The 22,612-nt window shown below is 34.4% G+C and overlaps 1 protein-coding gene across 1 annotated transcript in view; it reads left to right on the top strand.

The window, feature by feature from the left end:
• Window positions 1-22,612, top strand: part of RIMS1 (regulating synaptic membrane exocytosis 1) — a 452,176-nt gene that overhangs the window by 332,240 nt on the left and 97,324 nt on the right. Inside the window, 3 exon segments of the mRNA XM_058661479.1 lie at window positions 11,924-11,995; window positions 18,577-18,689; window positions 22,371-22,400. Coding sequence (XP_058517462.1) covers window positions 11,924-11,995; window positions 18,577-18,689; window positions 22,371-22,400 — 215 coding nt within the window.

The following is a 22,612-nucleotide window of genomic DNA, read 5'->3' as shown; positions in this document are numbered from 1 at the left end:
ATAAATTCTTTATAATGTTGCTTTCACAGTAAAGTGTATTTTTATTTCCTCTACTTAACTGTGACCCTTTATTTTTTATATTAGTTTTCCAGATCTCCAATTTACTACTCTAGCTTGTAATTTGATGACTAATATCAAATAGGTACTTACAGTATTAGACTTAGTTATTAAGTAGTGACTTTTTAAGAATGCAGCTCTAAACTTAGTTATAATCATGTTTACATGTGTGTGCACTGAAGCCAGTACACACATAAGCACATTTTAAAAGAAAAAAAGAGCTACACCTAATCGAGGCCACTTTCCATTTGTAAAGTTACAGGTTGTATTTTTGTACAGGTATAACCTATCTTACTAAGGCTTACTCAATTCAGTACAAAATCGATACTTTGCCTTTTTGAGATGATTTTCCAGTCCTATTGTTCCATGTATTCTTTTGTTTTAGGAGTTACTAAATGTCCTGTTTCTTCCTGTCTTGTTCACTGGGCAAACAGGGGTAGATGGTCCCCCTCCCTAGATAGGAGACGACCTCCTAGCCCCAGGATTCAAATCCAGCATGCATCTCCGGAAAATGACAGGTACTAGTCAACTCCTCCTCCCAGACAAGCAGCTTGTAGGAGCTCTAGGTCATCAGTAAAGGGTAACCAGGAGACGTGTGGTTGTGGCATGCTTCCTTTCAGGAGCCAGACTCAGCTATGTTGTAATCCCATCAACAGCTGCATCCAGCTCAAATATAGCACCTCAGAAGATAGCAAGTAAATGGCCACAGTAAACCTGCTAAGTCACGATTCCGTGAAAGAGCTGTCATGAGGAGCGTTTGTTTCAAGGCTTTGGATTTGATGAAGCACAGTTACACTCTGATTTTGTTTCCATGTGAATCGTATGAATCATTTCTCAGGTGCTTTTAGAATATTTAATCTCAGCTCTGTTATTGTTATGTGAGGTTGCGAAGTTTAGGCTTCATGTGTATTAAAAATTGCCTAGTTTAATGCAGAATACCTGATTATTATGAATTTTTTGAACATCATGGTTTTCAGTAAAACAGTGTCCAAGGTTAGGGTCAAGCTGCAAGGTAGGTTTGTAAAAATAGAAACAGTGCCTTGAATCCACTAATAATATGACAAGTTCCACGATGTGCGTTTTCCTTTGTTTTTGTTTGTACTTGTAGAAAAATTGAATTATGGTGTTATAGTGTTACTGTTTGTTACTTATTATCCTTATTTTTAGATGTTTATTTTAGTTTATCTAATAGCTGTTTTTCTGATGGGTCACAAAGGTTTGGGGATATTTGAGATATGTTTTTTTCCTGGAATACCTGAGATACAACTCAATGTATATTTATTGTTAAGACAAGTAGATGTGATATTTCTAAAAATAGCAACTGAGCTTATGAACACACACGTTCTTCCTTTTTGTGGATATACCTAAGTGCAGCAAAGTGACTGTAGCCTTAGTCATGAACGATTTTTTTTCTGATTCTGAACACAAGGTATTTTTAGGATTTCAGTTTAAAAGAAAAAACAATGTCACAAGAGAAATGAATATAACATTTGGACAAGGTGACACACTTTTTGAAGGTTTCTGAATCTTTTAAAATATTTTCACCTATGTGAAACTACTTAATAGGATTTATATTTACTTGTTTAGAATTTTGTATCACTTTCCTCAGCTACTAACTGATTTCTAGAATAGGATGAAAGTAAAAGTAAAACCACCTTAAAACTGTGACAAGTGTAAAGTCGAATGGTTAGAACATATTTGTATATTAAATAACAAATCTATAGTGCTACCAATCGATTCAGTAAATATTTAGATATGTCCCTATTCTGTATACTATTCTGATCGCTAGAATTACAACTGTGATTAAGACAAGGGTCTGGCTGTCAAGGAATCTAGGATTTCTTTTTTTAAACAACAGTTCTGCAAAGCTGTTTAATTTATTTCAATATAAATGAAAGTGATTTAATACAATGTAATGAATAGATATAAGATAGTTGAATATGATAATCATTCTAGTAAACATAAATCTAAATTTCTCTAGGTGCTAATTAAACAAAATAGTAACCAAATAATAGTATCAGTTTTTACATGTCGGTCATTAGTTTTACTTAATGATTTTTTTGTGTGCAGACAACACAGTCTCATAAAATAATACGGCTTTTGGATTTTGATAGCTAGAGGTCAATGCTTGGCTTCAGATCGTCAAAGGATAGTCTGGCTATCTTTTCCCGTTAGAGGCTTATGAAGTTACTGACTACTATAATATTATGGAGGAAATCAATATGGGAGGGAGGCTTAGGGAGGGGTTGGGGGAATTCCAGAGCCTATGAAACTGTGTCATAAAATAAAATAATAATAATAAGAGTAAGCTACTTGGAATTTACCTTTCCGAAAATTCTAGGATCCTAAAGAATTACATTAAATTTCCATGTTCTCCAAAAGGAACATCAAAACCCACATGGCACTCTATATTTTTACAACATGATATACTAATATCAGATTAGCATTGCTGTTCAGAAAAAGAATCATTTCAAAAGGCCACTGTTCACTGACAATGCACCTGGTCATCTCTAAGAAGGAAATGTACAAGGAGCTTAATATTTCTTTGTGCTAACTAACATGGTGTGATTTTACAGCCCATGAATCAAATAATAGTTTCAACTTCTAAACATATTATTTAAGAAGTACATTTTTAAGATTTATTTATTTTTATTGGAAAGGCAGATTACAGATAAAAGGAGAAACAGATAAAAGATCTTCCATCCATTGATTCATTCCCCAAGTGGCTACAATGGCCAGAGCTGAGCTGATCCAAAGCCAGGAGTCAGGAGCTGCTTGTGGGTCTCCAACACAGTTGCAGAGTCCCAAGGCTTTGGACCACCTTGAGAAACACATTTTATATGAGAACATTTGGAAAGAATTCACCATTCCAGATGCCATTAAGAACATACATAATTCACAGAAAGTCGAGACATCTCTTTAATAGGAGTTTGGAAGAAGTTGCTTGTAACCCTTATTAGTGATTTCCAGGGATTTCAGACTTCAGTGAAGGAAGTAACTGCAGAGGTTATGGAAAGAGCAAGAGAACCAGAATTAAAAATGGAACTTGAAGCTAAAAATATGTAACTGAATTGCTGCCATCTCCTGATGAAACTTGGTAGCTGAGGATTTGCTTCTTGCAAATTAAAATTACCGAAGACACTGGTTTCTTGAGATGGAAACTGTTCAGTTAAGAACATGCAGTGGACACTGTAAAGTGACAACAGAGTATTGATTAGACTAGCTGAGAAATCATAGTAGGGTTGAAGAGGATTGACACCAGTTTTTCAAGCAGTTCTGCTGTGTGTAAAATGGAATCAAATAGCATTGTGTTCTACAAAGAAAGATGTCATGTCTGTAGATGCAGCCGAGCTCATGGCTGTTATTCTAAGAAGCTGCCACTGTAACACATAACTCTCAGCAACTGCACCCTGAATCAGTCAGCAGCCATGAGCATCATGAGAAGACACTCAGATCAACACAATTATTATGACTCATTGAAGGCTTCCATTACCATTAGCATTTTTAGTGACACGTCATTTTCAAATGAAGAGCGGGAGGGACACAAGCCAGCGTCTGTATGGGATGCCAGTCTTCCACAGCAGCTTTTACCAGTAGTGCCACAATGGTGACCCCACATTTGTTTTTTCATACTAGCTTATTTGTGGGAAAGTCCTGCGTTCAACCAAAAGATGTGGTTTAAAATGATCTGATATTATGGTTTATTATTATGTACAATAAAATTCATTTACAATAAGCTTTCACTAAAACATAAAAATGATTCATTAAATGGAGAGAAATGGCACTATCAACTAAAGCTAAATTCACGGGTGGCTTGTCAACTACTTGATGAAGCTAAAGGCATATGTACAGTATACCTCTACATAAATTTCCAGTTCCAATTCAAAATTTCTACTAATTCTAAATACAAAGAACACAGCATCAGATTTGGATAGAGTTAATGCTGATAAGAAATTGATCGTTAGGTGGCTTTTGGTAGAGACTCTGAAAGCCAGGAAATTTCCTTAAATTAATGATCATCTATGTAGTGTTAGCCTTTGTATGTTTTGTATCATAGCATTGTTTGATTATTTGCAAAATAATAACAACTCAAGTAAGGAATTGTTGCTTAAGAGAGTTCTCAGGTAATTTCAAATACTTTCCTGTTTTCCACACAAATATGTGAACTCTGAGCAAAGTGTGTACATGGGAGATCTTGAGTGTCTGGATAACTTGATGTGCCTTCTACTTCAGCTGGTATTTCACACAGTTCTTTTATGCTATGGAAATCTCATTAACCAGTTAAGACATGTACATTGTTTAGTGGACATAATTCTATTGTATATTTGATGGGTTTAATTTTAGAGACACTTAGAAACCAAAAAAAAAAAAAGTTGTGTGGTTCATTTAATTTTAATGCATTCTTTATTGTAGTGATCTGGAATTGAACCTGTGGTATGTCCAAGGTATGCTTCATATTGTTGCAAAACTCGTCTCAGTCAAAATGTCACAATCAGAACTGGAAGTTAATAATAGGTCAAACTGCATCTCAGCATGTACTCTATATTGATACTGTACTTTCATGCATAAAGTTTTTACCAAAATAGTTCAAAGTTGAGCTAGTTGATAGTAATAATTTACTCCAGCTTTTTATACTAGGGATGAATAATTAAACTGAGCACTAATTTCAGAAGCCTCACACTGCAGGGCCACATTAAATCACATTCTTTTTTTTCCCTTCTAAAGGATTATTCACAGAATGTGGTAATTTCAAGCACATGCAAACTGAGAGGCATGCAACTCTTCTCTCCCTTTGAAAATCTGAAGACTACTATTGAGTTATAAGTGGTTTAGTCTCGGTGTCCTTGTACCTCAGAAAACACTGAGGCCTAAAGCTAGGCATAGAAAAAGCAATCACCTCTCAGGCTTTTGGCTAAGATCAAGTGTAGAAATGGCAAACAGCCACTAGGTGGAGCAGCCAGAACACACACGTCATTTCATTGCCATTCACAGTCTCACATGAGCACTGTTGGCAGTAGAACAACAAAAATCACTATCACAGATCACCATTGCAGATATACTAACTATAAGTCAGAATAACAGATAACGCTAATAATGAAAGTTGGGATTTCTTTGAGAATTACCAAATGTGTTTAAAAAAAGAAAAAGAGAACATATGCTGCTCAAAAATTGATGCACTATATATGATATATATGTACTACAATAAATTTATATGTATACATGTGTGGAGGACAATAAAGAAGCACAATAAAAAAAAGTTTTACCTTCACATTTTTTTTTCAAATTTATTTTACGGAGGAAGAGATCCCAAATATACATAATTGAGTGTGTCAAAGGTGAGAAGTCAATCCAGGCCTCCCAAATGGGTAACTGGAACCGAGTTCCTGGCATTACCACTGCCAGACAGTTCAGAGCTGGAGGATTCAAACCCAAGAACTCAGATGAGAGATGGTGTACAGAGAGGAAGATCCTTTATCTGCTGATTCACTCCCCAAGTAGTCCCAATGGCCAGAGCTGAGCTGATCCGAAACCATGAGCCTGGGGCCTCTTCTGAATCTCCCACATAGTTGCAGCATCCCAAGGCTCTGGCCCACCCTTGACTGCTTTCCCAGACCACAAGCAGGGAACTGGATGGGAAGTGGGGCTGCCAGGACTGGAACTGGTGCCTATATGAGGTCCCAGCATGTGCAACGTGATGACTTTTGCCATCAGGCTACTGCACCGGGACTGAAATGCGGGTTCTTTTTTAAAAGCAGGCTAAAGGCCTGCTCCTCCTCATGTTTGAGTGCAATTTATCGTGTTACAAAATAGCCTTAGTTAATATTCCTATGTTATTATTCTCTTAATTTTACACTTTAATAGAATTGGTAACTGCAGGGCTCAGCTGATGAGGAACACGTTAATAGAATTATAGTATCTTCAGCAGAGCTTTATTGGCCCATGACTTCTGCAAAATTTTTTACCTGAAATTACTGAAAATTAAAGGGAGATATCAATGATGTTCATAGTTACTACTATTGATGTATAAATAATCACACATATTAATAGATAATACTAATTTAAAAGTGAGCACCGAAAAATTTCGCTCTAGTTGGAAACCTGCCCAGTTTTCAGTTTTGATTATCGCTTCAATTTAATATTAAAATAGTTGTTATTGCAAAAATTTGTTTATTTTTACAAATCACATTTGGTCCTATAAACTGGAAAAACTAAAAACTATATAGAATCAACTTGAAGAAAAACTGGGAATAGTGAAGAAACTATATGGGTATAAGGTTTGAGTAATATTTTAAAAATCTAGATATTTGATTCTGGAACAATTTAAAGCAAGGATATATTATTTTTTTGTTAATAGTAGTCTCTTAAAGAGTAATAGAACAAGAAAACATTTTAAAAGAAAAAAACAGGGAACTTAAAGACATGAGTACCAGGCCTGATGCGGTAGCATAGCGGCTAAAATCTTCCCCTTGCATGTGCCAGGATCCCTTTTGGGCACCGGTTCTAATCCCGGTTGCCCGCTTCCCATCCAGCTCTCTGTTTGTGGTCTGAGAAAGCAGTCAAGGATGCCCCAAGGCTTTGGAACCCTGTACTCATGTGGGAGACCCAGAAGAAGCTCCTGGCTGCTGGCTTTGGATTGGCTCAGCTCTGGCAGTTGTGGTCCCTTGGGGAGTGAATTATCAGATGGAATATCTTCATCTGTGTATTTCCTCCTCTCTGTATATCTGACTTTGCAATAAAAATAAATCTTAAAAAAGACATAAGTACCTAGTGGGGTGATACATCAGTGCTGACCTGTATTATCCTTGGAAAATCACTTAAATTTTTCTGATTCTTAATTTTATTGTTTGTACACTTATCTAATGAACTGGTAGAATTCTGATGTACAAAATACCCCAAAATTGAGTGTCTGCTACTTGCTACATTGCAATAAAATATATTCCTAGCTCATAATATCTAATAGTTCCTTATCTCTTAGAAGGTATACCAGATGTCATTTCTAATTTATAATGTTTTACATTTTACTGAAGAACATGACAAAGTTTTACCTCTTTTTTGAAAAACAAAAGATTTGTTTGAAGCAGTTTCACAGAGAGACATCAGAGAGCAGGAGACATCAGAGAGAGAAGTATTGAATCTGCTATTTCATTTACCAAGTGGCCCTATTGCCAGTGCAGAGCTAGGGCAAAGCCAGGAACCTATGACTCCAAAATAGGAGACAGGGGCCCAAGGACTTGAAGCCATCTTCTACTGCTTCCCCAAGGATACTGTCAGGGAGCTGGACTGGAAGTGGAGCAACAGGGAGTGGGACTGGCACTCATGAGACATTAGTGTTGCAGCTAGTGGTTTAACTTGCTGCGCCACAATGCTGGCCCTGCAAAATTTTATTTCTAAATTAATTTGGTATAAACTAAATGTCACAGTATAGGTTAATCTTTAATCATTTTAACTTTCAAATTCCACAATAATACTAAAAATATCACTGTTTATAGTCAACCATTCAACAAGATAAACTTAGAAGTGAATATGTTACAATTGTGACTCAGATACAGTTCCTAACATGAGGATCCTGGACCACGTATTGTAATGTACGAAGTAGATCAATTTCACTATGATTTATTTTTTGATTATAGGTTTAATACTTTCAATTGCATATTATGTAAATATAGATGGATTAGTTTGAGTTTTCCCATTTTAACATATGGCAGACTTCTATTCCAAATACAGATGGGCTTAAAACATGCCATGTATTTATAGCTGGGATCAAGGATTTGGAGTAGAAATGACACTGACTTTTACATTTTCTTCTCAATTCCGGATCTACCCAGAATTATTTCAATTAAGTATGTTTTTAGAACTGAGGATTCTTTTAAGGAATTTGAAGAAATACCACATTTTTATACAATTAGAAGGAATGTCGATGTATTCGTACTGTGGGAATTTTAGGAGATAATTAAGTTTCAGCAGCATCTGAAAACAAGAGGATTAGAAATACACAAAGATGCTTGCTTGAACAACATACACATACAGGTTTGAGTGTTACAGAGAAAGAGTGCACAGCTCCTGAACAATATGCCATGTAAACTCATGAAGTGTCTCAGGGTTTTCAGAAGGAGGTTGCCTAAGGAGTACCAAAATACAGTCAAGTAGAAATAATCACCTCTGGTGTTCGGTAGCAACAGCAGAGTGACTAGAGTTCACATAACATGTTTTATCCTTTTTAAAAGACAAAAAGAGTGGAGCTTGTAGGCTGCAAGTATAAAGGGTGAGGAGTTGAAAAAACCTAAGGTTTTTCAATTGCACATCTTTATTTCCCTGCATCTGTTCATAAAATACTTCACTGAAACCCCCAAAAAGTGTGCAAGTAGTGCATGTTAATAATTTTTAAACAAAAAAAATTAGTTTAAAGATATTTCCCATGGAATATTATACTACTGTAAATAAATAAAGTCAGTAAGATATATGAACCTCTGCATTGGTATCATTCAGTAACAGCATTTATACTGAACTTCACCTTCTCACAGACAAAAAGAATCATTGTCTTCATATATATAAAGTAAAGCAGTAGAACACTTTCCAATTTTAAATATTGTAAAATTATCACAATGCAGGTTTTATGCAGTACCACCAAAACTAGAACTCCTGCAGTGATAGAATCAGAAAAGCTGTAGTGTTGTAGTAGTAGTATTATGACCACTTATCAGGTGAAAAAGAAAGCTGTGGCGTTGTCAGCAGCTTGAGTGTAGCATAACAATCCAACAGACCCATTGGGGTTAAATTCAGTACGAATCCAGACCATGCTTTCAGTCAGTCTGCTCCATTTGTCATTTATGCAGGAAACGTGATGCAGTTATTGCTATTGTGATTATAGAGTCTTAGTTGATTTCTGGTTTGATATTTATTGAGTATGTGAATTAAGACAAAATATTTAGCTTCTCTGTCTCAGTCTCCTTGTTCTTGCTAAAGATAGTAGTGTAGTGCCTTTTTCAATCGGTAAGAAAATTAGAAGAGACAGTGCAGGTAAAGTCTTGCTAACACAGAGAAAGCTGTTAGTAAAAAAAAAAAAGTCACGTATCAGTATCAGCATCATTGTTGTCACCATCACCATTGTCAGTTACTCTAATAATCAACCCAGTATTTGAATCCTTCATGTTTTAATATTGAGATGATGAACAAAAATTTGAAAGTTGCATAGTGGAAATGAAAACTGAGCCTAGAAAAATTAGTAATAAATGCCAAGAACAGAAGAAAAAACAAGTTCTAAAACATACCTATAACCCTGCGGTGCAGAAGTAGAACATTTGTTCAAAAGCTCCTCATTTCTACTCAGACCCTCTTGATTCCCTCATCAGCCTTTCTCATATGACTCGTCTCAACTGCTGTCAACGCTTCTTTGCCATCCCATAAATTTATCCAGCAAGTACCTGCCTCAGGCCTACGTACCTGCTGTTTCTTTTGCCTGACATATGTACTCACTAGATACTTGTCTGGATGGTTATGTCGCTAAACTTAAATCTTTGCTAAAATGTCACCATTCCAATGAAATCTTCCCTGACTGCCCAACTTCAGATTATATCCCCACCTGCCACTGAACTCCTGTCCAGCCTGTACTTCAGATCCCCCTTGCCCTAGTTTATTATTGTTTTCATCATTTTAACTTACTGTTTTCTCCCATATAATATATCATAATTTTTCAAATTCTTTTTGTTTTTATTGGTTAATTTACGCCAGTAAAATACAAATTTCTTGCAGGCACGTGTCTTTATCTTCTCCACAGACATACTGCATGTACCTGCAACTCTGGCTGTCACATATATACTCTCAACACATGATTATTAAATGAGTGACTGAATCAAGACTCCCAATGACCAAAGACTCCTAATGTTGAAGATCTTCCTGAAATTGTATCATTCCATCTGTTCTCTGTGCTGAAAAACAGAAGAGAAACATTGGTTCTCCTAGGAACATGTGCTATAACCCACTGAGAGGAGACAAAAATTCTTGTCATACAGTACCTTTTGTGTTAACCTTAAAGAACCCCTGCCTCCCTTCCCTTTCCCTATCCTCCCACTATACTTTTGTCTTCTGCCACTTACTTCAAAAATAAATTTCCTTGCCAGCAATCAGAACCCTCTGCTCCCACTGATTTCAGGCATGTGCTGTGGCTTTTATTTGCTGCCACCTTAGGATCCCTTCCACTCGCCATAGGTGCAGTAAAGAAATTAAGAATCTCAATGTGTCCCAAGCCATATCAGATTTCATGGTTTCTTTTCTTGGCCAAAGATGCACCCATGGGGCATATGTCAGAGTTTACATCTTCCCCTCTCCTTGTTGAACAGTATAGAGCAGAAACAACTTCGGAACCAAGTAAACTTATACTCTAATGCCATCTTTGCCACTTAAGGACTGACTTTTTTGACCTTGGGTTGAACCTGTCTCCTTGTGTGTCAAGTGGAAAAGACACTTTTTATAATGGTAATTATGGAGACTAATAGCATCAATGCCTTTTTTTTAAGCACCTGGCACAGTTGTCTTTCAATTTTTTGAGCATTTCCCAACTAGTAAGAGAGCATAGTGACAAACATCTCTCCCCTGTATTGTTCTTTCGTGTTGTGTGACATGTCAGATTAATTGGAGGCTAGTGAATGCATAGCTGCCATTTGGATTCAGAATGATTAGGCAGTGTAAACCCACTGTCTGGCAAAAGTAGAAGAGATGAGGACATATGGCAGCCTCATACTTTAAGCACCTGATGAAAAATGGCCCTTGTATCTTGACATTTATTTTAGTCTCCTACATGACCTACTTTATAAATAATGGGCACTCAATTCAAATGTCTGACATTAGTAAGAAAAGAGAGAATTGTCTCAAAATTTGTGGAAAGAAGAATATCAGGAAGGAAAAGTAAACATTGTACAACTCAATACTCAACAGCAAAATGTAGGTTCTTATGTTTTATATTTGTTTCTTCACAGTAGTTTGCATTTATTTCAAATATATTGCTTCTGTAGGTAACTATGTAAGCTGATGAATATATTCATTTTTGGATGCATTAATTATTCCAGTGTATGTGTTTGTGTGTATTACATTGTATACCTTAACTATACTAAGTAAAATTTGTTTTAAAAATACATACTTGTTTACCATGTAGGGTGTATAGTCCCATATAATCTGCCTTGGAAAAGAAAATTCTCTATATTCAGTATTTGATGCATTATTTTATAAGAAAATGCATTTATAGTTTCAAAAGTTGAGTATATTAGATGTCTGTTTTTAATTTTAGAGCATATTGGGAGCCTTACTAATTCCTCAATTTATGATGTGTTTAGCTCTATAAAATACTGCATGATTGCAACATCTGTATGATTATTTTAAATGATTTTAGTATTTGAAAACTTTCATTTATATCAAACACTGTAATGTTCCTGTTCTTAAAATTTTGAGCCATAAAACGGTCAAAAACATTTGTAGCATTAAGTTTCAACTTGCAAATATAAAGGTTGCTTCACCTCTTCTGGTCTTTCAGCACTTAGGCCATTATATCCATGTTGATCATCATTACATTTCACCACTGAATGTGTTTTCTCATCAGGAAAGCAAAGTTGCTCAGTAGGAGTCCATGCTGGATTGCAAAGACCCCTGTCTACTTTAATGAAGTATAAGCTTCTTGTCTCCTGTTGAGCAACTTATATCTTCCACACAGTAACACTTTTTGTTTTTATTTTTGTTTTGAAAAATGCTGGTTACCAAAATCCTCTGGGTACTTCAGTTGCCATTTTCCATGTGTCTGTTGCTTTTATCATTGTATGACGTTAACGTAGCTTTATTCATCATATATTTTGTGTTTCTTTAACATTTCATTCCACAGGCAGCCCAGAAAGTCTGAAAGATCTAGCATCCAAAAACAGACTAGGAAAGGCACTGCCTCTGATGCAGAAAGGTAGGCTTGGTGTCGTGATGTGCTGCCATCTTGTGTTTCACTAATGCATTCAGGCGTTCTCTCAATCTGATATTGCATTATCAGGACTTAGACATAAATTGTGATGTTTAAAGACATTCTTGTAAATAAATCTTACTGTTATGTGAGAATGGTCTCAGTGAAGAAATTAACGTAGGGTAATTTGAAGGTAACCCTCAAGTCTCACTTTTTTTTTTAGTAACAAACTCCTCTTATTTCTCTTAATATTCATTCTGATTAATGATGTGAGTCAAATCGACTCATTCTAAAATACAGATTGATTCGTTAATATTTCGTGTCTGAGATAATTTTAAGTGCCACCAGTGAATATTGTCCTGGAATATGGAGACTTTTTGAGTGTTAGTTATTCAAACAGTGTTATCCTTAACATGAAGCCTCGTATACCTGGATGCTCTAAGATCCTGTATTACAACCGGATCCATCGTTGTAAAAGCAACTATTGACATTTTGTTTGTAATTCACCCAATCCCACAAAGTTTTTGATTGTTTTCCTTAGGTGCAAGATATCAAAATGTTTATTTATATAGTTGTAAAGGTATTAAACTGTCCAACTAATATAAATTTACTTGCCTATTCATGTATTATTGAGAGACTATATGGGAAATTGGATTAAATGAATGAGCATATTCAAATGACATAGCTGTCACTATACAGATATGCACAGATAAAGTGAAGATAGAGACAGAAGCAAGGTAAGGGATAAAATTAGATACTGTCCTATGAACAGATGTCACTTGAACTAAATGTAGATAGGATAAAAATATAAAAGGCAGACTATTCCACAAGAAAGTACAATGTGAAAGCACATTAAGATTTGGAGTTTGGGGAAATTGTAACAGTGTTTGGATTGAGAATAAGGGATGACAAATAAGCAATGAGAAAAAGGGCAGAAAATAAAATTGGAGAGATTGGGCCAGGTTAAATGAATGATGTAACTATGCCATAATAATGCTATATTAACAATTTTAGTTGCTTTATTCATCCTTAAGTCATTGGTATGTTTACATTTTGGAAGTAGTTGAGCAGTCTTGAGTTTGAAAGTTACAGATTATTTGAACAACATTTTGGAAGATAAATTGAAAGAGTTCAGGGTAGATAGAAGACACCAGCTAAGTTATCAAAACTTACTTGGTCAAGATGGAATCGACAAGGCAGGGATTCATTCAACAAATGAATTGCCTAGTGATAGGCTAATATAGGGAACAAAATGACATGAAGATCTTAAAAATTAGTACATATGAGACACCTACTGCATTAAGGGATATGGATTTAAAAGACACACACACACACACACACACACACTCACGAAACTTACTCCTACAAGCTAATGGAAATATTGACTGGTTAAGGCAAATAAATTAGGATAGAATACATTAAGAAGGAATTCAACAAAGTGTTGAGTCGAAGAAGGAGCTGAACTTTGAGAAAATGAAGCATGGAATTCTAGAAAATAGGTAGTATATGATTTAATAATGCCTATTTAATTCTGTCTTTACATTATTTCATTTTGAGAGAGAAAGAGAGAGAGTTAATACTCCAATTGGATGTTTCACTCCCTAAATATTTGCAGAGCCAAAGCAAGGGCCAGCAATCAGGTTTCCCATTGCATTGCAGGAGTACAGTGACTTGAGCCATCACCTCTGTTTTGAGGGGTCTGTAAAAGCTAAACACTGGCATCAGGAGCTAGAGCTGAGTATTGAACTCTCGCACTTTCCTATAAGATATATGAGTCCTAACCGGTATGCTAACCTCCAGGTCTGACATCTACCCATGCATTCTCATTTTTTAATCTCAGTTTAGCTTTATAAAATTTCTTTAACATCATTGTAAATGAATTTAACTCTGTAGTTGAGGTCATTTTGAGCTTCAGCCGTCATTCTCAGGTCATCCCCTCCCTCTGCCATTATTAGTGATTACTTTGACATGGTTAAAACATTTCTTCACATTCATATTCCTTTCACCCTTTAAAGCTTCTTTGATACATTTGACAAATACCAGTGAAGCAACTTGTATTTATAGTTACAGGTTAGAGATATACCCATAAGCAAGTTTGTTTTCTTTTTGAGAGTAGGCACTATACTTAAAAACATCAGGTGATCCCAGTGTCAACTGAAGGTGCTTGACCACAGTGAATGATAGTTGGGTACCTGCCTCTGCAACCCTGAAAAGAACTGACCAACACATCTCTTTCCCCTCTTAGAAATGACAAGGATTGATTAACTTTCACTCTCAAATACCTGCTGTTTAAAAACCGTAGACATACAAGGGTGTTAGGAAAGGTTGGTAAAAAAAATGAAATTAAAAGACAAGTCTATCTCAGCAACACCAATTTGAAATCTGTGCTTATTTGATCTTCAAAAGTTCATGAAAAGTACATACTATGAAAAAAAAACCCAACTGAGTGGATTTCCTATTTTCTGTACCAGAAAAAAAATGTCACTGTCACTGCATTTTCCACAAACACTTTGGAATATCCCGATATTACTGTAGGTTTTAAAATAGAAAAGTATAACCTTTTAGGTATGTAGAATTTTAAAAAATAGTTGAAGTAACTTTTGTTGACTTTTATTACAATATAACATACCTATTTTTTGTTGTTGTTGTTAAGAACAAAAAGTATTGGCCTGTATTTTCTAGATTCAATTCTGTCTCATTTCTTCAAAAGTTACTTAGAACTGACAGGAGAGCCAAGGTTACAGCATGAATGCTTTGAGCACTGATTATTGTCTTTTGGGAGTTAATTTCCCCAAAGGAGTCACACTGGAGAAGTTTGCTGTGTAATTATCATGATGTTAAGGTCCTTTATTAGCCTCACTGATTCAGCCTCTTGAGGAACAGCCACCAAAGAAAATACTTTGAAAGATAAGTGACCATTTGCTTAATGAAGATACATGAAACTGATTTCTGATTTCTGTTCCTGGCCACTTGAAGAAGTGCTTTGTATCTTCTTGGGAAGCTACTTGATGAGATAACTGTCCAGATTTTCACCTTCCTGTGAATTCAACCATAGAATGACTACCATCATTTCTACGTTCCATTCCTAGGGGCTTTTCTTCTAGAACCCATATACTGTGTGCAAAGTTGTTTGTTCAGAATACTATTTGGAGTCTTTAAATAGGCATTTGTTGTGTTGTTGCTGTTAAGAGCCTACGCACGCCTGTAAGGAATCATCACCTTCCCTTAGAGACCACATACACATCCATTTCAAATATCCCAGAACTGTATTGGGACCTTCAGAGAGTCAGTTTATTACAGAATAATATGTAGACACAGAAATACGGGACTTAAGAGATAAGGCTTTGGTGAAAAACCTGTCTTAAAAAACAAGTGAAAATACTAGTGAGGTGAAGAGAGTTGACAGAAATGGAACTCAGTGCTGAATGTTAGATTCATGTCTGGAGATGGTCAGTTAGAACGTGGCAGATTGCAGTTGGAATAGTAATTTTACTCTGGAAGCCACCTTTTTATTTTAAAACTCAGGAAAATACACACAAAGCACAGTGCTGATTGAATAATACTTTTCCACATATTTTGATCCTATAAATTTTAGGAATTTAATTCTTTTTCTCTGTTTGAAAAATTTAGGTTTTTTATTTATTTTTTTTTTTTGGAAAGGTTAAATTCCAAAATGGAAAAAATATAAAAGGAGAGAGGTAGACCCATCTACCATCCGGTAGCTCACTCAAATACTCGACATTATTCACAGCCTCTGTGTGCCTCCTGTGGGTCAGAAGATGCATCCCGAGGTCACATATTCTTGAACTGTGTAATGTTCACCTAGGAAACCATTTTTTTGCTAACTAAGCTGCTTTTCATACTTTGACCATTTAGTTTTATGTCACATGAAATCCACCTAAATTGTTACTATTTCAAGTCACAATTCATTGTTCTTTCAGTGTTTAGGAATTAAGGGATGAAGTTGTAAGTTGAAAACTGATTCAGTTTTCAATCTATATGTAACATATAGATAGTCAATGAGTTTATTCTCATGTTAGTAGTTTATAAAGACTAATAGAAAAGAGTCCTTATTCTTTGTCATTAGAGAGGACTTGATCATATAACCTTTTCCATACAAATAATTTTCTGCCAGTTAATTAATGCAAATGTCAGTTTTGAATGAGCCATTTTAATCAAATACTATCGGTTCCTTTAATTGGGAAATTGGAGGGATGCATCAGGTTTCAGTATATGAAGTAAAGTGAATTAAACATTAATCCGCAATTCAAGAAAGTGAAATAAAGTCCTTTGTTTTACCTTCTTGTTCTCTGCAACCTGACATTTTCCCATGTTATTATTCTAATTCGGAAAGGATGCCCAGTTTGAAATTATTATAATTAGAAAATTAATTTTACTTAAAATTTTGTTGACTCACCCATGTTGGACAACGTGTCTGTGGACATACCGTTAGAGTTGAGGATGTGTTCATTTTAACGCATGTTCATTTATTTCATTCCTCTGTTAAAATAATATGTACTGGATATTTTCATCATATATTGTACTTAAAGTGTATACAGAAATGATAGAAATGCAGAATCATGCGTCTGTTTAAACAGGTGTGTGCATAAAGATAAGTTTTAAGTTAATAACTTTTAATTCATAAATTGCCATCACGTAATTTTGGGCAGCATATTAACTATCATATGGGCAAATATTTTCATCAAAAATTTTATCTGAGTAAACATTTTATCTGTGTAAGTCATTGATACTGATATAGTTAATAATACATTCTCCATCTTATTATGTTATTTTAATTTTTTGTTGTACTCAGATTAACCTTGAAAGTCATTCTCCTTTTTCACCTACTTGACATAGGCTTGCTTATTGCAGAGTAAAATTGTGAACATTGTAAAAATATGCACAGAGTTCTATAGTGCATTCTTTCTTCTGGAAGGCAAGTACCTGAAATAACCTTGCATTCAATCTCATTTTACTTCTGCATTTTGACATCTTATCTCTATTGTGCTCTTGTTCTCTGTACAGCTGTGTTCTGCAGCCTGGAGCTACAGCTCAGCAATAACCAAGAGGCAGTATTTTCAGTACTTATGGAACTTAAGAGATTTATTACATTAGTATAACTTACACTTGACTTTCATTTAAAAAATGCATGATGATTCACATTTGCAATGACAATTTTTCAGTTTTTATTTGAATTCTATTTTAGTATTTGTGTGATGGGGTTTCTTTGTAGTAAACAGGTTTTCCTTGGACAAATGTGTTGCTGTCAAAATTAATGTGAACCTGCTGACTGAAGATCTTTTTTGGCCCTAATGTTTTAGGGTTCTGCCACCCTGTCTTTCTAGAAGGGGACACGCAGCCCTAAGAGCAACTGATCAACCAAGCATTAGGGGAAAACATCCCACTCGCTCCAGGTCGAGTGAGCACTCTAGTGTCAGAACACTGTGTTCTATGCACCACCTTGCCCCCGGAGGTTCGGCGCCACCTTCACCGCTCCTGACAAGGTCGCTCCTCAGTGTGCAGCTCAACATCCATGTCCTGCCTCCGGGTGTTGGTGTGGCGTTGTACCTTCCTGAGCACTTGAAGCTTTCACTCATTATGACACCATACTTTTTTTTCAATTCTTTCTTTGTGGCACTTAAGCCTCTCCTACATCCTCTATCACTTGCATACACCTTCACTGTGCTGGTGATTTTCTATAGCTCCTGCCAGTTAGTTATCATTGAAGATGAAATTTGGCTGTGTTCTGTCCTTTCATCTGTTTGTGGCATATTCATATATAAATTTTAATTGATGTTAAGTTTCTATAAGAAGTTACCTGAAGTTAAACACACATCTGTTTTAAAGAGTATTTGACGAATTTATAAAAACTGTCTTTCAAATATGGTCAGTAGCATCTTAGAATGTACTAATGTTCTACATAGGTAAAATTATCTGCAGATCAGAGGATAGATGTCAGCTTTTTCTGGGCAGCAGTAGCATATCTGCATGATTATCAAATGTGCATTTATATTTTGAATCCTTACATCAGTATATTTTATAGTATCTGATCAAGGTTATTTCCAATTTATCCTAAAATTTTCTTATCTAAAAATAGAGTGTTTTTCTATATTTGTACTTGGAATTATTCTTATCGGTTGTAAATAATTCTGGAGAGTATATATGGATTTAGTAGTAACAATTTAGACACCAGCCTTTTTGAACTTGTACATCCATGTTGTTAAGTTCCGGAGGCTGTAATTATATACATTTGGCTCAGCAATACTAAAAAGAAATAACTTGCCCAGAAAAGTACAACTTCATAAAAAGTGAATCAAAGGGAATGAATAGGATTCAGTTCAGCTTGAATATTTATCACATGGATCTTTGTGTGGCAGATATTTAACCTTTGTAGCTCGTTTTATAATCTTGCAAATGTCATGTTAATAGTATTTGATTTTTGCTTCCATTCGTCAAGCCAGGGGTGAGAGGGAAGAAGGGGAATCATGTCTCTTTTAAGGGGTAGCAAGAAGGAAAATAAAAACATTTTTGTTAGGCCGTACTGGAGTCTCATCATTCCACCATCCTCTTTGCTTTTTAACCTACAGAATGCACCGACAAGGAAGTCCAACCCAGTCTCCCCCGGCTGACGCATCTTTCAGTAACCGCAGGGGAAGACAACTCCCACAAGTGCCAGTGAGGAGCAGCAGTATAGAACAAGGTATCCATCCGATAAAGAGAGATCACTGTCCAAAAATCTTGGTTTTAAGAATGTCCTTCTTTTATACTTCTTGCATTAAATGAATAGTATTTTGAGTATATACAATTTACTGGATCCTAAGAACTTAATTTTTTAGAAGAAAATGTATAGTTTAATAACATTTAGTTTTGGTTGAGTGAGTGTATGAATGAACTTTAAGTGGTTATAGAACAGAATGTTTAGAGACCTAGAAACACATTTTTTTCCAGGGTCAAGGGGAGAAAATACAGTTTTTAAAGACCACCATGCAACATTGCATTTATGTGTTATAGGAAGATTTAATGTTACAGATTGTTGAAACTTCTGGAAGAAAATGAAACACTTGACACTATTGGATACTTCGTTGGTATTTTATTTTAACTTGATTTGCAATGGCCTGTATTTCTTGTATAATGATGAAAAATGACATGGAGCACACATTTTAGTGTGTTTTTTGAAATTCATGTTGCTTGAAGATTCTCTTATCCATGTTGTGTTTTGAAAGGGAGAGAGTGAGAAGAGGAAGAGAATCAGATTTTTGGATTATATCTGATGGTAAAAACTCAACTTTCTAAACTAACTGAGATGAGTTAAATGTTAGGTTAAAATGTCAGTGTTCTTCATGTGACCCATAATGCCATTTCTCAGCAGATGAATTGATTTCTTATCAGTGTTGGTTACCTGTATTTGTTATCATTTGTTACACAATGTAGTAAAATAGTTTCTAATTTGAAGAAGTTGTAATATAAATGCATTGGATTTTTAAGTAAGTGACATATTAAAAATCTTTGTCCCTATCAAAATAAGTGAAAGGTTAATATCGTGAATATTTTTTTCAACAGTGTTGATTGTTGCTGATGTAAAACCTGCATTCATACTATACTGAAAGTTCTGGGTACATGTTTTCTCTCTGAATTGATATGTGTTACTGAACATGTCACAAAAAATATTAATGGTCTAATAAGACATGCTCCTTGTTTCAAAGAATGATAACATAGTATTATGCCATGCAGAGTATTTGATTACAGAAAAGCTATTGCATAAATTATGAGGTGTCAACTGATTAAAAGAGTATGAATGATGCAATGAACTGTTCATCCGTATATCTTGTTGGTACATCATACCTTTTATTTTCAGAATTGTTATAGTGATTTACGTTTAATTAATCAGGAAAATGTTCATGAAACTTCTTTTCTAAAACAGCAGCCACTATGTTGAAATTATTAGTTCATATGTTTTAATAAATGTTCTTTTGTCTTGGAACATTTTGAGAAGGCTATTTATGTTATAAAATTCTAGCTAGTAGTAGGTCAGATTATTTTAAAATTTGCATTTTAAAAATAAAAATTGTTTATCTGTCCATGAATTCCTGTTGCACAACTAAAAGACTACAAATTTTGATGTTCAGCTACAAGCACAACTGCATATATTGCTGAAGGTGGATATTCAAAAAATCATGTGGTCCTAAAATTCTTTGCATTTCCTCTAGTTGCCATTAAAGGATTCTGCATATAGTGGGGTACTGTATATAATTCTCCCATGGTGAGATTTTAGTTGTATTATTGCTGTGGACATAAGAATTGCTTCTCCAGAATCAGCTGTATTTTATGTTGGGATTCAGTTTTTAAAAGCTAATGTTCTATTGTTTATCAGTGCTGCTGTTTATAATATTCGTATCCACAGTTGTCTTTCAGAGGAAGCATCAATTTTTAAGGTTTGCATTGAGGTGGGAAGAAGGGATTGACTAAGAATGTTACTAATGGATTCATTTTTAAATTGAATATTACAAATACACTCATTAATGCTTTAACTCATTTGAAGTCCTTGAAATTTGATCTTAAGAATCATTTACATGCAATAAAGTGGCAATAAGCATGTCTTGTATTTAAATATTTTTATCACAAAATAAGACTGATATTGATGTTAATGTGTGTTTTGGGACTTTTCTAGTAAATAGTATTATCTATCATCACCTTATTAAAGATCATTTCAAAACTAAACATTTCACAGGACAGTTAGGTATGTACTAGCATATTTTTAAAAACAGTCTTCTAATTTTTTTTCATGAACTAGATAAGATTTAGCACATTTAGAATTAAATTTACTGTTGTCATTAAGCATATAGAATTCTGTTTTGTTTGGGCATTATCTGTTAAAACTTTCTTGTATCTTCTATAAAGGTCAGTGCTGACAGGCAATTATTTGAAATTGTTTCCGTCTTCTCTGCACCTGACTTTTTTATGGTGGACTCCATTTTTTTAACTTGTAATAAAAAAGTAGTTTAGCTGTTTTAAAAGAAGTAATTAAAGAAATAAGCAGCTGGTTGGTAAGAGCAAATATCAAGCTCTTGGATTTTTGGTTAGATCTACAACTTCTTAATACACTTGTACATTCGTTTTATTTATGAAAAAAATTCCAGAACCAGTTATTTACATTATGATTTTTAGTATATGTAGTTTTTTTAAAGTAATCTTTTTAAAATGTTAAGCTGCTCTCTGAAAAGATATGTTTTTTCTTTTTGTTGTTGTTGTTTATTTTTTGACTGATAAATCTAGCCTATTTGGTGCATGAACTCTGATTATGTTAAAGTAGATTTTGAGAAAAAACAAAGATGTGAATGCAACACAAATTTTGAGATAGAGTGGTTGATAAGATAGCCTTATCATTTAGGAAATCCTAGTGGAATATGATCATTGAGAGCAGTGATCTCTGCGAAATTCCTCTGTTTATTTCAACATTTTCTTTCACTGTAGTCTTTATATAGGATGTGACTCAAGGCAGCCTGTTGCATCTTGTATAAAAATGTAGTTTCCTAAAAACAACCAAGTGGTATTTTCATGTGTGTTCAACCCAGAGTCTTTTTAAGAAGTGTTTTTAACTAAGTGTTTTGAACAAACACTTAGGAGCATGCCAGTTATGTTTTATGTTTTCCATTATTTTATATGCTACCTCAACATCCAAAGATATTCCCCTTCAAAAACACCTGGAAAGATCAAGTTATTTCTCAGTAAGTGGATCAGTCACAGCCATTTTGTATAAAGTTTAATGAAATATCTGAGAACGTCTCTAAAAAACAAATCATTTTACTTTGGGAAATTTGCATAAAATTGGAGAAGGACAACATGATTATTTAAATAACAATACATTTTCCCATATATAAAGTGTTACAAAATAAACTATACAATTCAAATACAGTGCTTCTTAAGTAAAAACAGTACATATTTTTTCATTTATCTTGCATATCAAATCATCTGATGTGCTATCATTTTTGGAGTGATAAAAATTTTTGTTGCGAATATTAAGAATGTTTTAGACATTTTTGATAAAATATAGATGATTTAATCTCAAATCTCTTAATAAAATTGGTGCTGAAATATAATTCCTAAAAAAGCAAGAAAATACAATTTAGAATACATTTTAATATACCAAACCTATTAGTTTTCCAATGTTTTAATTTTTAAATTGTATTCATTCTTTCTTTGATTAATTTAGTGCCATAGTTGAGACTTATTCATGGTTTGTCACTTGCAGTTTATCATGTCACATTATATGTTATGCATTTTTATTCATGCCATTGTGTTAATTTACATTTCTGTGTCTAACTACAAATTTGCTGATTTCTTTCTTTTGTTTCCATCATTATGTGCATTTAATACATTGAAGAACAAGACAAATATAACTCTTCCACAAAAGGTAAATATGAATGTAACTTTAATAATTTAATATTGCTACCTTTATAACAAAATAAGTTTTATAATTGGATTTATTGTAATGGTGAAATGAAATTATTTAACAGGTAGTTATTTCCCCAAAATGCATTTGTAAGCTATATTGTAATAGTTCTTCCATATAATTTTTTACATCAAAGAAAATGAAACATTACTTTAAAATTAAGGATATTTTTG

The sequence above is a fragment of the Ochotona princeps genome, chromosome 1, assembly GCF_030435755.1.
Source record: "Ochotona princeps isolate mOchPri1 chromosome 1, mOchPri1.hap1, whole genome shotgun sequence".
Lineage (NCBI taxonomy): Eukaryota > Metazoa > Chordata > Mammalia > Lagomorpha > Ochotonidae > Ochotona > Ochotona princeps.
This window is presented reverse-complemented; position numbering and strand designations above follow the sequence as displayed.